Below are 14,558 nucleotides of genomic sequence, written 5' to 3'. Positions count from 1 at the left end.
GCATATTCTGAGGTTATTGATATTTATCCCGGCAATCTTGATTCCAGCTTGTGCTTCTTCCAGCCCAGCGTTTCTCATGATGTACTCTGCATATAAGTTAAATAAGCAGGGTGACAATATACAGCCTTGACGTACTCCTTTTCCTATTTGGAACCAGTCTGTTGTTCCATGGCCAGTTCTAACTGTTGCTTCCTGACCTGTATATAGGTTTCTCAAGACGCAGGTCAGGTGGTCTGGTATTCCCATCTCTTTCAGAATTTTCCACACTTTATTGTGATCCACACAGTCAAAGGCTTTGGCATAGTCAATAAAGCAGAAATAGATGTTTTTCTGGAACTCTCTTGCTTTTTTGATGATCCAGCGGATATTGGCAATTTGATCTCTGGTTCCTCTGCCTTTTCTAAAACCAGCTTGAACATCAGGAAGTTCACGGTTCACATATTGCTGAAGCCTAGCTTGGAGAATTTTGAGCATTACTTTACTAGCATGTGAGATGAGTGCAATTGTGCAGTAGTTTGAGCATTCTTTGGCATTGCCTTTTTTTGGGATTGGAATGAAAACTGACCTTTTCCAGTCCTGTGGCCACTGCTGAGTTTTCCAAATTTTCTGGCATATTGAGTGCAGCACTTTCACAGCATCATCTTTCAGGATTTGAAATAGCTCCACTGGAATTCCATCACCTCCACTAGCTTTGTTCGTAGAGATGCTTTCTTTTTTTTTTTTTTTTTCGTAGAGATGCTTTCTAAGGCCCACTTGACTTCACATTCCAGGATGTCTGGCTCTAGGTCAGTGATCACACCATCGTGATTATCTGGGTCGTGAAGCTCTTTTTTGTACAGTTCTTCTATGTATTCATGCCACCTCTTTTTAATATCTTCTGCTCCTGTTAGGTCCATACCATTTCTGTCCTTTATCGAGCCCATCTTTGCATGAAATGTTCCCTTGGTATCTCTAATTTTCTTGAAGAGATCTCTAGTCTTTCCCATTCTGTTATTTTCCTCTATTTCTTTGCATTGATCACTGAGGAAGGCTTTCTTATCTCTTCTTGCTATTCTTTGGAACTCTGCATTCAGATGCTTATATCTTTCCTTTTCTCCTTTGCTTTTTGCTTCTCTTCTTTTCACAGCTATTTGTAAGGCCTCCCCAGACAGCCATTTTGCTTTTTTGCATTTCTTTTCCAAGAGGATGGTCTTGATCCCTGTCTTCTGTACAATGTCATGAACCTCAGTCCATAGTTCATCAGACACTCTATCTATCAGATCTAGTCCCTTAAATCTATTTCTCACTTCCACTGTATAATCATAAGGGATTTGATTTAGGTCATACCTGAATGGTCTAGTGGTTTTCCCTACTTTCTTTGATTTAAGTCTGAATTTAGTGATAAGGAGCTCATGATCTGAGCCACAGTCAGCTCCTGGTCTTGTTTTTGCTAACTGTATAGAGCTTCTCCATCTTTGGCTGCAAAGAATATAATCCATCTGATTTCGGTGTTGACCATCTGGTGATGTCCATATGTAGAGTCTTCTCTTGTGTTGTTGGAAGAGAGTGTTTGCTATTACCAGTGCGTTCTTTTGGCAAAACTCTATTAGCCTTTGCCCTGCTTCATTCCATATTCCAAGGCCAAATTTGCCTGTTACTCCAGGTGTTTCTTGACTTCCTACTTTTGCATTCCAGTCCCCTATAATGAAAAAGACATCTTTTTTTGGTGTTAGTTCTAAAAGGTCTTGTAGGTCTTCATGGAACCATTCAACTTCAGCTTCTTCAGCGTTACTGATTGAGGCATAGACTTGGATTACCGTGATATTGAATGGTTTGCCTTGGAAACGAACAGAGATCATTCTGTCGTTTTTGAGATTGCATCCAAGTACTGCATTTTGGACTCTTTTGTTGACCATGATCTCTACTCCATTTCTTCTGAGGGATTCCTGCCCGCAGTAGTAGATATAATGGTCATCTGAGTTAAATTCACCCGTTCCAGTCCATTTTAGTTCGCTGATTCCTAGACTGTCAACGTTCACTCTTGCCATCTCCTGTTTGACCTCTTCCAATTTGCCTTGATTCATGGACCTGACATTCCAGGTTCCTATGCAATATTGCTCTTTACCGCATCGGACCTTGCTTCTATCACCAGGCACATCCACAGCTGGGTATTGTTTTTGCTTTGGCTCCATCCCTTCATTCTTTCTGGAGTTATTTCTCCACTGATCTCCAGTAGCATACTGGGCACCTACTGACCTGGGGAGTTCCTCTTTCTGTATCCTATCATTTTGCCTTTTCATACTGTTCATGGGGTTCTCAAGGCAAGAATACTGAAGTGGTTTGCCATTCCCTTCTCCAGTGGACCACATTCTGTCAGACCTCTCCACCATGACCCACCCGTCTTGGGTGGCCCCACGGGCATGGCTTAGTTTCATTGAATTAGACAAGGCTGTGGTTCTAGTGTGATTAGATTGACTAGTTTTCTATGATTATGGTTTCAGTGTGTCTGCCCTCTGATGCCCTCTTGCAACACCTACCGTCTTACTTGGGTAACTCTTACCTTAGACGTGGGGTATCTCTTCATGGCTGTTCCAGCAAAGCGCAGCCGCTGCTCCTTACCTTGGACGAGGGGTATCTCCTCACCGCCGCCCCTCCTGACCTTGAACGTGGAGGAGCTCCTCTAGGCCCTCCTGCTCCCACGCAGCCACAGCTCCTTGGACGTGGGGTTGCTCCTCCCCTTGGAGACAGCTGAATCTGTTTGTTTGTTTGTTTTACCATGTTAACCTCGGGGAAAAGGATCGGCAGGGTTTGAGAGAGGAAATGAACACCATCCCCGCCCCAGGGGACAGTCTTGCTGGCCCTGAGATGTCTCCAGCTTCCTTACCAGGGCTACTCGTGGCCAGAGCTGCCACTCAAGGCTTGATCATGGCCCAGAGAGAGTGTAGAACCTGGCCTATATCACATTCCTAGCAGCGGAATTGTGATTAGAAGCCAGACTTCTGACTGTCCACAGAGCGCTAAATCAGATAAAAACCAGCACTTATCAGACACTGACTTCATGCCTAAAGGAAATCAGTCCTAAATATTCATTGGAGGGACTGATGCTGAAGCTAAAGCTCCAGTACTTTGGCCATCTGATGCAAAGAACTGACTCATTGGAAAAGACCCGGATGCTGGGAAAGATTGAGGGCAGAAGGAGAAGGGGATGACCAAGGATGAGATGGTTGGATGGCACCACCGACTCAATGGACATGAGTTTGAGCAAGCTCCGGGAGTTGGTGATGACAGGGAAGCCTGGCGTGGTGCAGTCCATGGGGTCGCAAAGAGTCAGACGCGACGGAGCGACTGAACTGACTGACTGACTGTACTGCACGCCACGAGCTTTGCAGGCAGGTTTCCCAGTGAGGTAGGTCAGAGGCCTGAGATGCTGGCGGTCTTGGTTGCAGGGCCCCCATGTTAGGACTTCCTATGCCGTCGGCCCACCAGTCTCAACTCTGGGGCTGCAGAAAGAACCTCTTTGCCTCATCCCTGCTCTGGCTGGCCTGATTTAGAGATTCTTTCCCACCAGCCAGGCCCCATTGAGTCCCCAGAACAAGGCCATTGCACCTCTGGGAGCTGGACGGTTTGTCTCCATTTTACAGACTGAGAAACTGAGGCCCAGAGGAGGGCATGACTTTTAGGAAGAAGCTGGTGCAGAATTAAAGCCTAAGTCTGTCCGAGCCTTGATTCTCCTAGGACCCATCCCACCTCCTCATCTGGGACTTAGAGCCCAGGACAGGGGCCTCTCATCCTGGCCCCTCATCTGGGACCAGGCCTGAGGCCAGAAGCCCACCAGGAGCAGCAGGGCCTGGGGGTGGGACACAGACCTTGTGCGCCTTTGTCCTCCTCCAGAACCATAACCTTGTCCTCTTCCCCTGGCCTTGGCCAAGCTCTGTGGGGGTCATTCATTCATTCCCACTGCAGCATCTAAGAACCAAGACGTTGAGCTGCCGGGGGGATCTCGGGCAGCTGGGGCCTCAGCTCTCACCCGCCAAAGCTGGCCCCGGGGGTGTCCGGAGTGGGGGGCCCTTTCCTGGGCTCACATCCCTGCTCCCCGCGCAGTGCTCAGCGCTCTCCAAGCTGAACGCCGAGGTGGCCTGCGTCGCTGTGCATGATGAGAGCGCCTTCGTGGTCGGCACCGAGAAGGGGAGAATGTTCCTGAACGCACGCAAGGAGCTGCAGTCAGACTTCCTCAGGTTCTGCCGTGAGTACTCGGGGCTCCAGAGGGCCAGGGCCCGCAGTCCTGGAGGACAGGAGAGCTGGCACCTCCCTGGGTCCCTGGAGCAACACCAGGTGGCCGGCCCTGTGTCGGGGGAGACACGGGGCAAGCAGGGTGGGTGCAGGCTTCCCAACGTGGCATTTTCGGGGTGGAATCACACCACAGTCCCTCGGCCAAGAGAGATGAGCCGACCCAACCCTGGGCGGTCCAGATGCGGCCACCTCCATCCGCTGAGGGACAGAAATGGACACTGAGGCCCAGCACTGTGGCCCCATTCCTGCGCATCCCTGACGCAGGGACCGAGTCCACGTGCTTGGCTGATAATTATTGAGCGCCTGCTGCGTGCTACACCCCTGAAGCACTAACTCCCTCATCCTGACGTCAGCCCTGGGAGGCTGGTGCTGACCCCGTCACGGTAAAAGAATCTTGGAGCCACCTACTGGAGGCCCCTGGGGATGAAGTGACTGAGGACTTGTCCAGCACGTAGGGAACGCTCTAGAAACGGGAGCAGTTAGGGATGAAGTGATGAAGAGGGCTGGGCACTGGCGCTCTTTGCTGTTCCCAGCAGGCCCAGGGGACAGTCGTCCCCGATATACAGATGAGAACATGAGATGCAGTGAGCATAACCGCGGGCCGGGGGAGGTGTGAAACGCAGCCGACAGGTGATGGAGGCAGGGTCTACCCTTTCTAAATGGGGGGTGCAGCCTCTGTGCACCCCCTGGGACCCCTACCAAGGACTCCTGGTCGCTCCCAGAAGAGATGAGCCCTCCAAGCTGTAAGCCAGTAGCCCCGATCCAGAGGGGTCACTCTGAAGCCCCCAACTCTTCAGTGCTACCTGGGCCTACAGGGCTCCTTGGAAGCAGGCCGGGCCTCTGCGTTCTCTCCTCCCCGCATTCCTGGTGCCCAAGCACACACCCCCGGCTCCGTGTGTGTCCCTGCTCACTGCCGCCTCCATCCCTGCTGTTCCCCTCTCCTGACAGGCCTTCCCGCCCCCCTGTGCCTGGCAGACGCCCCCCCAGCCTTCAGACTCACACCCCTCCCGGCCTCATCCATGCCCCTCCGCCCCAGCGCCCAGACTGTGGCTGCCCACCGCCCACTCCATGCACTCCTCCTGTGCCCACAACTTCCATCTGCACGCCTGGTGCCCCAGCTTGGCGGTGAGCTCCCCAGGAAGGGGGTTGGCTTCCCCTCTGTGGGAGGTTAGAGCCCAGGTGGGCATGCAAGCCCATGGTTTGGGGGACTCAGAGCTCTTGGGGGCTAAAAGCGGGCCCTGGAGCCAGACGCCTGGGGCCTCATCCCGGCTCTGCCACCTGCTGGGCCTCAGTCTCCTCATCTGTGAAAGGGGACCGTGGTGCTACCCTCTCCTGGGTCAAGCTGAGGATTAAACGGATTAATACATGGCGAGCACCTAAAACTGCTGGGCACGTAGTTCATGCTCCATAAACGCCAGCCATTGTTTTCCTCGCTGTTAGTAGCCCTTTCATTACCCCACCCCGGGTCCTGGACTCTGGGATTAGCCATTTTTGGGAAGGCTGACCCCCGGTGCTGGGACACACCATTGTATCCTTACTAGGGTCCAGCTGCTTCCTCAGCCAAACCCCTCCACCACCCAGCTCTCGGAACCTGTCTGCTCTCCAAGCTTGGGCAGGAGACCTGGACCTGGGTAGGGTGGGCAGTGGCGGGGGTCTGTGGCCCTAGTGGGCCAGCCTGGGAGCCAGCCCAGAGCCTGGGGAAGGTGCACCTGGCTTCCCAGAGCCAGGCAGAGCCGCTATTTATAGCGCCGGGAACTTGGCTGGTTTATTTCAAGCTTCACAGGTCCCCAAGGAGAGCAGACTCCAAGCTGAGATGGGGGGGCCCCCGGGCCCTCCTCTCATTCTCTTTCCAACGAAGTTTCTAGCATCTTCCCCACTCTCCCAGGCCCCCACCCTGGCCCAGCCTGGCATGAAGCACTTCACAGCCCCCTTCAGCCTCCTGCTGGAGTCCCTATCATCTCCCCATTTGGCATAGCAGAGAGGTAGGACCTCGATTGGTTAAGACAGAAAGGGGTGCTGGACCGGACATTCGTTGAACCCCAGTTCTGCCCCAGGCCAGCTAGTCTCCTGGTTGAGAGCTCACAGGCTGAGGCCCGGAGAGGGAAGGGACTTACCCAGGGTCAGCCGGTGAGTTAGAGGTAAGCAGGGATGAGTGCCCTGTGCTGGGCACTGGGCACTCAGATGACCAGCCTGGCCCTAGGCAGGGTGGCTGGGGCAGACCTCACTCACTCATTAATCCTTCCTTCATTCCTCCGTGGGCACTCTGTGTTGCGTGCCCAGCTGCAGGACTCGACCCAAGCCAGGGACATCCCCGCTCACTGGGCTGGTGGTGAGGTGAGAACTCACCACGGCCTCACATGCTCTGTGTCCCGCAGGAGGGGCCCCGTGGAAGGAGCCGGAGGCAGAGCACCCCAAGAAGGTGCCACGGGGTGAGGGTGGCGGCCGGAACGTCCCACGGTCAGCCCTGGAACATGGCTCGGACGTGTACCTTCTGCGGAAGATGGTAGAGGAGGTGTTTGATGTTCTTTATAGTAAGATCCTTCCTCATTCCATTTGGGGCCCCCAGGTGGGTGGGAGCCCCCGGCCCCACCCTCCCCAGCTGAGGAGGCCCTGCTCCCGCCACTGCAGGCCGTGGGCAAAACCTCAAGGCATGGGGGCCTTCTCCCCCTCACCCCCCAGCTCTCCCCCATTCTGCATCCCCAGGCATGGCTCCCCCATCCCAGCCCCATTTCCTTGAACCACCATCCCTGCCCTGATCTCCTAGCCTCCAGCTCCCTGTGCCAGGCATCTTCCTAAAACACAGGTCTGACCACAGAGCTCTTTCCTCCGCTCCCTTCTTGGGCTCCCTGTCACCCTGGGCGTGGCATCAGCCCCCACCCCAGCCCACCAACCCCGCCTCTAGCCCTTCTGACCCCCTTCCTCTTCTCCCACTCACTGCGGCTTCATTTCACACCTCCTCACCTTTGCTCTGCTGCGCCTGTCAGGCTGGCCCTCCCCTCTGTCTGGTGGGCACAACATTGCTCTCTGAGGCTCAGCTTCAGGAAGCCCCCAGTTCCGAGTTGGGTTAGGGTCCCCTGTGGGCACCGCTGTGCCCTGTGGCTTCACCCAGTTGCTCTTCAGGATCCGGGACCTGCCTGCACTTTCTGCTGTTCTTAGCCTGCAGTTTCAGAACCCAGCAAAAGCAGGAGCCCAGAGGGTGTTTGTTGAATGACTGAATGAAGGCTACCTGGCCATCCAAGTCTTTCCCCTGGAGTAGGAGAAGGGGCAGGGATGAGCAGGCCTGGCCTCCCTCGGGAAATGTCAGGTTGCCGCCAGGTCTCTGGCCCAGTGGTGACCTCCACGCTCCCTGGGTGACCTCAGGCAGGTCCCCTCCATCCCTAAGGGGCCCCCCATTATTTCTCATTTGCTTTATTCCTTCCCCTCCTGCAGCCTTTGGCTCTCTGGAGCAGAGGTCTGGGTGAGTGGGGAAACCCTGCTGGAGTCTAGATGTCAGTAGAAGGAAGCCAAGAGGAGTTGGGGTCTGGAGGCCCTGGTGGGCAGGCTGGCCCCCTGGGATGGGAGGACTGGTCACGCGTGGTGGGCTGTGTCACTGCAGACAGTTTTGCCAGATACAGGGCACATGCCCAGAGCCCCTGCGCCCCTGCTCACTGTACCCCGACTCTGCCTGCCTGCCTCGGGCAGAATCAGATGTGGCTACTGGGGCGGAGCTTCCTTCTGGCTCCTGGTGCGTGGATGCTTAGTCGCTTCGGCCCTGTCTGACTCTTTGCAACCCCATAGACCTTAGCCCCCTGGGCTTCCCAGGTGGCACTAGTGATAAAGAACCCGCATGCAATGCAAGAGACGTAGGAGATTCAGGTTCGATCCCTGAGTTGGGAAGATCCCCTGGAGGAGGTCAGGGCAACCCACTCCAGTATTCCTGCCTAGAGAATCCCAAGGACATAGAAGCCTGGCAGGCCATAGTCCACAAGGTTGCAAAGAGTCGGACCTAGCTGAAGTGACTTAGCACACACACGCACAGACTGTAGCCCACCAGGCTCCTCCGTCCATGGGATCCTCCAGGCGGGAATACTGGAGTGGGCTGCCATTTCCTTCTCCAGGGGATTTTCCCGAGCCAGGAATCGAGCCTGCACCTCTTACGTCTCCTGCACTGGCAGGCGGGTTCTTTACCGCCAGCGCCACCTGGGAAGCCCTCTGGCCCCTGGTGGGGGGTGGCAGAAGTCCGTGAGCCCAGGCCCCTCGGCCACCCCTTCTGTCCCCCCTTCCCTCGTGCTCGCCATCTTTTTTTTTTGGCCACAGCATGTGGAGTGTGGGGTCTTACTTAGCACCCCAGCCAGGGTAGGGGGGTACTTGCGCCCCTGCATGGGGAGTGCGGAGTCTTAACCATGGGCCCACCAGGGAAGCCCTTCCCCGTCTTCTCAGCCTGTCTGTTCTGCCTCTCGCTTCCTCTCCATCCCTCTCTCCCTCCCCTGCCCTACCCTCTCTCATCCTTTCTCCTTCCTCCCTGTGGCAGTTGCCTTTCCCCTGTGTGTCCTCCGTCTCTCGCCGCCCCCTCCTCCCCTCCTGCCTGAGCCCCCGGCCCTGCTTTCCCTTCCACCCAGATGCCTGGAGAAGAGAGTGGCAGGGAAGCCAGGGGACCCTGTTGATGGGCAGCCGTGGCCCTTGACCGCAGCAGGGCCGTCCACAGCCCCCGCCTGCTCTACCTGCAGGGGGGTCAGTCTCTGTGAGGTTTGCAGGCTAAAGGGCCTGTGGGGTCCATCTCCTGGGGGCCTGGCACCGTAGGGAGTGGCTCAGCACGGCCCCAGCTCTGGGGCGCACCCGGCCCCCGCCCCGGCCTGGCTTCCCTCTCATCAGGCCTCTCTCCTCCACCCCCCGTGCCCGCAGGCGAGGCCCTGGGCAGGGCCAGCGTGGTGCCGCTGCCCTACGAGCGGCTGCTCCGGGAGCCGGGGCTGCTGGCCGTGCAGGGGCTACCTGAGGGCCTGGCCTTCCGGAGGCCGGCCGAATACGACCCCAAGGCCCTCATGGCCATCCTGGAGCACAGCCACCGGATCCGCTTCAAGCTTAAGAGGTGAGTGAGGCTGCTGGCCAGGGAGTGGCCGAGAGCCAGTGCCGGATGGTGGGGGCTGGGCCGGGTGATGACCTGCTTCCGTGCTATGGCCGCTGGCCCGGCCGGAGGGGAGGGGACTTTAGCATCCCTACCGGGGACCCTGCTTGTAAGAGCTCCCAGTCTGATGCCAGGAGTGAGGCAGAAACGCAAGCACAGAGCATGCTCCGAGCCAGGTGTGGTCACAGAAGTCTTCCCTGGGGACTTCTGTGTGCAGAGAGGCTCGGCTGGGGAAGAAATAGCACCAGCAGCCCCGCAGGTACCAGGAACAGCCTGTGTGGAGGCGGGAAGCCACATCGTGCTGCTCCTTGGGGTTGTCAAGCAAGGCTTCCATTAGGGGCTGGTGGGCGGGGGAGGGTACCGATCGCCCGGTCAGCCGGGAAGCAGCCTGAGTCACCCATCGGGGTTAGGCGAGGCCAGGACACGAGCCCGGGAAGGAGGGATGCATTAGGAGATGAAAGCCGATTGGCTGCAGCTGAAAGGATGCGATGGGTGGTCCTTGGGGAGAGCCCAGGTGTGGGGCCCTGCACGTCACACCCCCTCCCCGGGCCTGCACCCCCACCTGTAAACGAGGACTAGCTCCTGTCCCGTGTGCCTCACAGGCTCTCTGCAGGGATGGCTGGGGGCAGACATAGCCCTGGCTGGACGGGGGTGCACAGCCATCACGCGTCCTTTGCTTCACCCAGGCCGCTCGAGGATGGCGGACGGGACTCGAAGGCCCTGGTGGAGCTGAATGGCGTCTCTCTGCTAGCCAAGGGGGCTCGGGACTGTGGCCTACACGGCCAGACCCCCAAGGGGCCACCTCAGGACCTGCCTCCCCCTGCCACCTCCTCGTCTGTGGCCAGCTTCCTGTACAGCACGGCCCTCCCCAACCACGCCGTGCGGGAGCTCAAGCAGGAGGCGCCTGCCTGCCCGCTCGGCCCCAATGACCTGGGCCTTGGCCGGCCCGGGCCGGAGCCCAAGGCCCCCGCTGCCCAGGACTTCCCAGACTGCTGTGGTAAGCTGCTTCCGGGGCCCCTGAGTCTGGGAGTGGGAAAGAGATCACTCCTGCAGGGGCAGCTTCCCAGGGGAGGTTGGGGTGCTCAGGGCTGCAGGAGGCGTCTCGGAGCCAGGGGCTGGGGTGGGGCAGCTGGCGTCCTAGCTTGGACTCCGTCAGACCCCAGCCTCCCCCCAGTCATCTGTGACCTGGGACAAGAGATGCCCAAGAGGATCCCCGGGGGAGTCTCTGGAGGTGGGGAGTAAGCATACTAATCAGGTCCATGCATTTAATGAGCACCTACTGCATACCCAGCATGGAATTAGGGATACCGGAAACATAAGGAAAAACTGGGCATGAGAAAGACCTGTATCCTTATTTTGGCCCCTCTACAAAGTGGCTGTGTGTCCCAGGGCAAATCTCTCTACCTCTCTGAGCCTGTTTCCTCCTCTGTAAAATGGAGATATGGAGAGTACCTGTCTAGCTGGGTTGTCATCATGATGAAATGACAGGGCACGTTAGCAGTGCACGTTCTCGGGCCCAGCCACCTGCAAACTGACAAGTGTGCCGAGTGGTTCCAGTGGGTGCTCAAGTCTGAGAACCACTGTACTACAGCCCTGAGTGCAATGCTCGGCACAGAGTAGGTGCTTATTATAAGTTACGAGAAGGAGAAAAAGGGAGCCCACCCTCCCCTCCACAGACGTGTGGGCTGAGCTGGAGGACAGGGCTTATATGCCTGAAACAAGTGTCCCCCCCTGTAAAAGGTGACCTGGGATTGTGCCATCCAGAGAGCAGACTCCGCTACAGAATGTCTCAGGCCTCTGGTCAGCGAAGCTGCCTTGAGTTCCTGATCACGGAGCTCAGTTCTGGGTTCTTGCTGGTGGGGGAAATGTTACCCCAGAGCCCCGACCTGTGCACCCAGGCCAGATTTAGGGGAGCCCCTCTTAGGGCCCACCTTGAACCTGTACCTTTCTGCTCCCTTGTCCAGGACAGAAGCCCACTGGTCCTGGCGGTCCTCTCATTCAGAATGTCCATGCCTCTAAGCGGATCCTCTTCTCCATCGTCCATGACAAGTCAGGTAGGACAGTGCCCGTGGCAGCACCCTGTCCAGAGTGGGGATCCAGGACTGGGGTGCTGCTTCCCAACGTGCATGTGTGTCCCCTGAGTCTTTGTGAGAGGTAGGAGGACCAGCACTGCACAAGGGGCTTGTGCGTAAAACCAACATGTAATAGTTACACCGTGCTGCGTAACAAATTGCCCCAAAACTTAAAACGCCAAGCATCAATGCCTTATGGTTTCCGTGGGTCAGGAATTCAGGAGCAGTGTAGCCAGCTGCCTGTGGTTTTGGTATCTCTCATGAGGCCATTGATCAAGATGTCAGCTGGGGCTGTGATCATCTGAAGGCTCAGTTGGGGCTGGAGGATCCACCTCAAGCTCGCCCATGTGGCTGTTGGCAGGATTCATATTCCTTACTACGTGGGCCTCTACAGGGCTGCTTGAGTACCCTCACAATGTGGCAGCTGGCTTCCTGGAATTAGTGATCTGAGAGAGTAAGGAGGAAGCCACATGTCTTTTATGACCCAGCCTCAGAAATTACTTGTCCCTTCTGCCATGTTCTACCCATTAGAAGCCAGGGATTTGGGACTTTCCTGGGGGTCCAGTGGTTAGGACTCCATGCTTCCGCTGCAGGGGGCACAGACAGGGTCAGTCCCTGCTCAGGGAACTAAGATCCTGCAAGCTGCATGGCATGGCCATAAAAAATAATGAAGCCAAGAACTCGATCCAGTTCATACTCAAAACGGAGAGAGAGGAATTAAACTCCACCTTGTGAAAAAACAGGTGTCCAAGAAATATGTGGCCAGATGGATAGATGTTTTTTGTTTTAATTTCAGGCCTTTCAAGCAAGGGAGAGGCTTCTTAAGAATATATTTGTTTGTTTGTTTGGATCTGCCAGTCCTTGTTGCAACGCTCAGGGTCTTTACTTGGGGCTCCTGAACTCTTAGCTGTAGCTTGTGGGATCTAGTTCCCCGACCAGGGATCAACCCCAGGCCCCCCGCCCCCCCCCCGCTTTGGGAGTCCAGAGTCTCAGCCCCTGGACCACCAGGGAAGTCCTGTGGACACATTTTTAAAGTACCAGGCAGTATAGGGGACAGGAAAATGTGGAATTCATTTATACCAAAAAAGGATGAAGTGAGACTTTGCAGCAGCTTTGCCTTGTGGAGGTCTCAGCCTCACTTTGATGAGAGGTTCGTTAAGAAACCAGGTGCTAGCTGGGTGATCTCAGGCAAGTTACTCAGCCTCTCTAAGACTCAGTTTTCCCACATATAAAATGGAAATAATGCTGCATTTGCTATCTATGTTTACAAATTGTTCTGAGGGATTCATTAGGATACTGCGTGCTAAATTGCTTCTGTCATGTCCAACTCTTTGCAACCCCGTGGGCTGTAGCCTGCCAGGCTCCTCTGTCCATGGGATTCTCCAGGCAAGAATACTGGAGTGGGTTGCCATGCCCTCCTCCAGGGGATCTTCCCAATCCAGGAATTGAACCCGCATCTCCTACATCTCCTACACTGGCAGGCAGGTTCTTTACCAAGAGGAACACCTGGGAAGCCCCAACCAGGACGTTACATATGGATAAAGTACTTAGCCCAGATAGCTACTTAATACATTAAAGATGTTCCTTTTATCATTTTAATGAACCAAATGATCTCTTTAGTGATTCACGCTAAATTGAGGGAGAGACTTTGGATCTGTGGGAGAGGCCAGCAGGGCTGAGGGTTTGAGGGGCCAAAGCTGAGTGAGAACCAGACATGACGGTTAGGTTTTGAAAGTCGAGACTCAGGAGAGGCCCAGGATGGACTGGCTGCGCCTGCATGATACGCACTGCCCATGGGGCGGACCGGGGGCTTCCCAGGTGGCTCCGTGGGTAAAGAATCCACCTGCAATGTGGGAGACACGAGTTCGATCCCTGGGTCGGGACGACCCCTGGAGGAGGAGGGCGTGGCGACCCCCTCCAGTATTCTTGCCTGGAGAATCCTGTGGACGGAGGAGCCTGGGGGGCTGCAGTCCATGGGGTCACACAGAGTCAGGCAGGACCGCAGAAAACTGAGTACACCCATGCGGTGGGTGGACAGAGGCCAGCGGCCTCCAGACCGCGGGGTCCCTGCTCAGACAGGCCTCACTTGTCCCTCCTGTGTTTTGATAGAGAAATGGGACGCCTTCATAAAGGAAACTGAGGACATCAACACTCTGCGGGAGTGCGTGCAGATCCTGTTTAACAGCAGATATGGTGAGTGGGTGGCGCGGGCCGCGGGGTGGCCCCGGCAGCGTGCTGAGCAGCTCATTATGTGGCAATCACTCGTGTTCCCCGACATGACAGCAGGAGCCATATGCTGGTTCCCGCGCACCGTCAACGCGAATGTCATCTCCTGTCTGGGGAGGGGGTGGTTGTGTCAATATTTCCCTTCCAGATTTCCCGGGTGGGGGCGGGGGGACTGATGGCAAAGCCCCAGACTGACTCACCTGTGGGAGGCGGGCCGGAAGCATGGTGGGGCGACTGCCCATCTAGGGGACCATCCAGAGAAATGTTTGTCGGCCTGGCATGCCCGCAAGTTCCCCGTTGCACCGTGCCATATCCCGTCACCTCATTTCTGCCCCCGTCCTGGCGTGCCGCCTGCCCAGGGAGCCCTTTGCAGGTTTTTCGGACCAGACTCCTTACTTGTTCTTCAAAACTCAGTCTGGGCCCTCCAAACCCTGATGGTTTCCTCTCTGTTCCGTGTCGCATGCTTGATGCACCATGTCTGTATCTGTCCCCGTGAGGGGCCCGGGCAGCCCTGGCCCCTCGGTATACCCGGCACCCAGGCCAGAGCTGGGCTCAGAGCACATGTCAGCTCATAGTATTCCGGGCAACAGACACAGGTGGTAACCGGGGCTAGGGTGGGGGGTCTCCCACATGATGGTGCTTCAGCCAAGCGTGCAGGGCAGCCACTGGTTGGCTCGGAGGCAGGGGCCAGACCTGTAAACTCACGCTGAGTCCTGGGATCCCCAAGTCCCCTCCCCCACCTGGTCCCCTTTGTCCCATCAGCAGTCCTGTATCACCCTCACTGATGGACTCAGCCTCCCTGGAGCTCTGCCTGTGAGCCCCACGCTGATCAGATGCAGTGTGGCCCTGGCCAGGTTGGGATGAGGTGACGCACGTACCCCCAGATCACT

General features: G+C 56.3%; 1 protein-coding gene across 10 annotated transcripts in view; it reads left to right on the top strand.

Moving 5' to 3' along the window:
• Positions 1-14,558, top strand: part of GTF2IRD1 (GTF2I repeat domain containing 1) — a 118,132-nt gene that overhangs the window by 40,834 nt on the left and 62,740 nt on the right. For 8 of the 10 annotated variants that reach the window (XM_061401867.1, XM_061401866.1, XM_061401861.1 and 5 more), the window contains 6 exons: positions 4,081-4,222; positions 6,645-6,800; positions 9,151-9,334; positions 10,057-10,367; positions 11,335-11,424; positions 13,552-13,635. In XM_061401867.1, coding sequence (XP_061257851.1) covers positions 4,081-4,222; positions 6,645-6,800; positions 9,151-9,334; positions 10,057-10,367; positions 11,335-11,424; positions 13,552-13,635 — 967 coding nt within the window. Of the gene's footprint in view, positions 1-2,708; positions 3,386-4,080; positions 4,223-6,644; positions 6,801-9,150; positions 9,335-10,056; positions 10,368-11,334; positions 11,425-13,551; positions 13,636-14,558 lie in introns of those variants that run through there. The other 2 variants (XM_061401869.1, XM_061401868.1) reach the window with 2 other exon arrangements.

The sequence above is a fragment of the Bos javanicus genome, chromosome 25 (assembly GCF_032452875.1).
Source record: "Bos javanicus breed banteng chromosome 25, ARS-OSU_banteng_1.0, whole genome shotgun sequence".
NCBI lineage: Eukaryota > Metazoa > Chordata > Mammalia > Artiodactyla > Bovidae > Bos > Bos javanicus.
The sequence above is the reverse complement of the archived record's forward strand: the minus strand, read 5'-3'. Positions and strand labels throughout refer to the sequence as shown.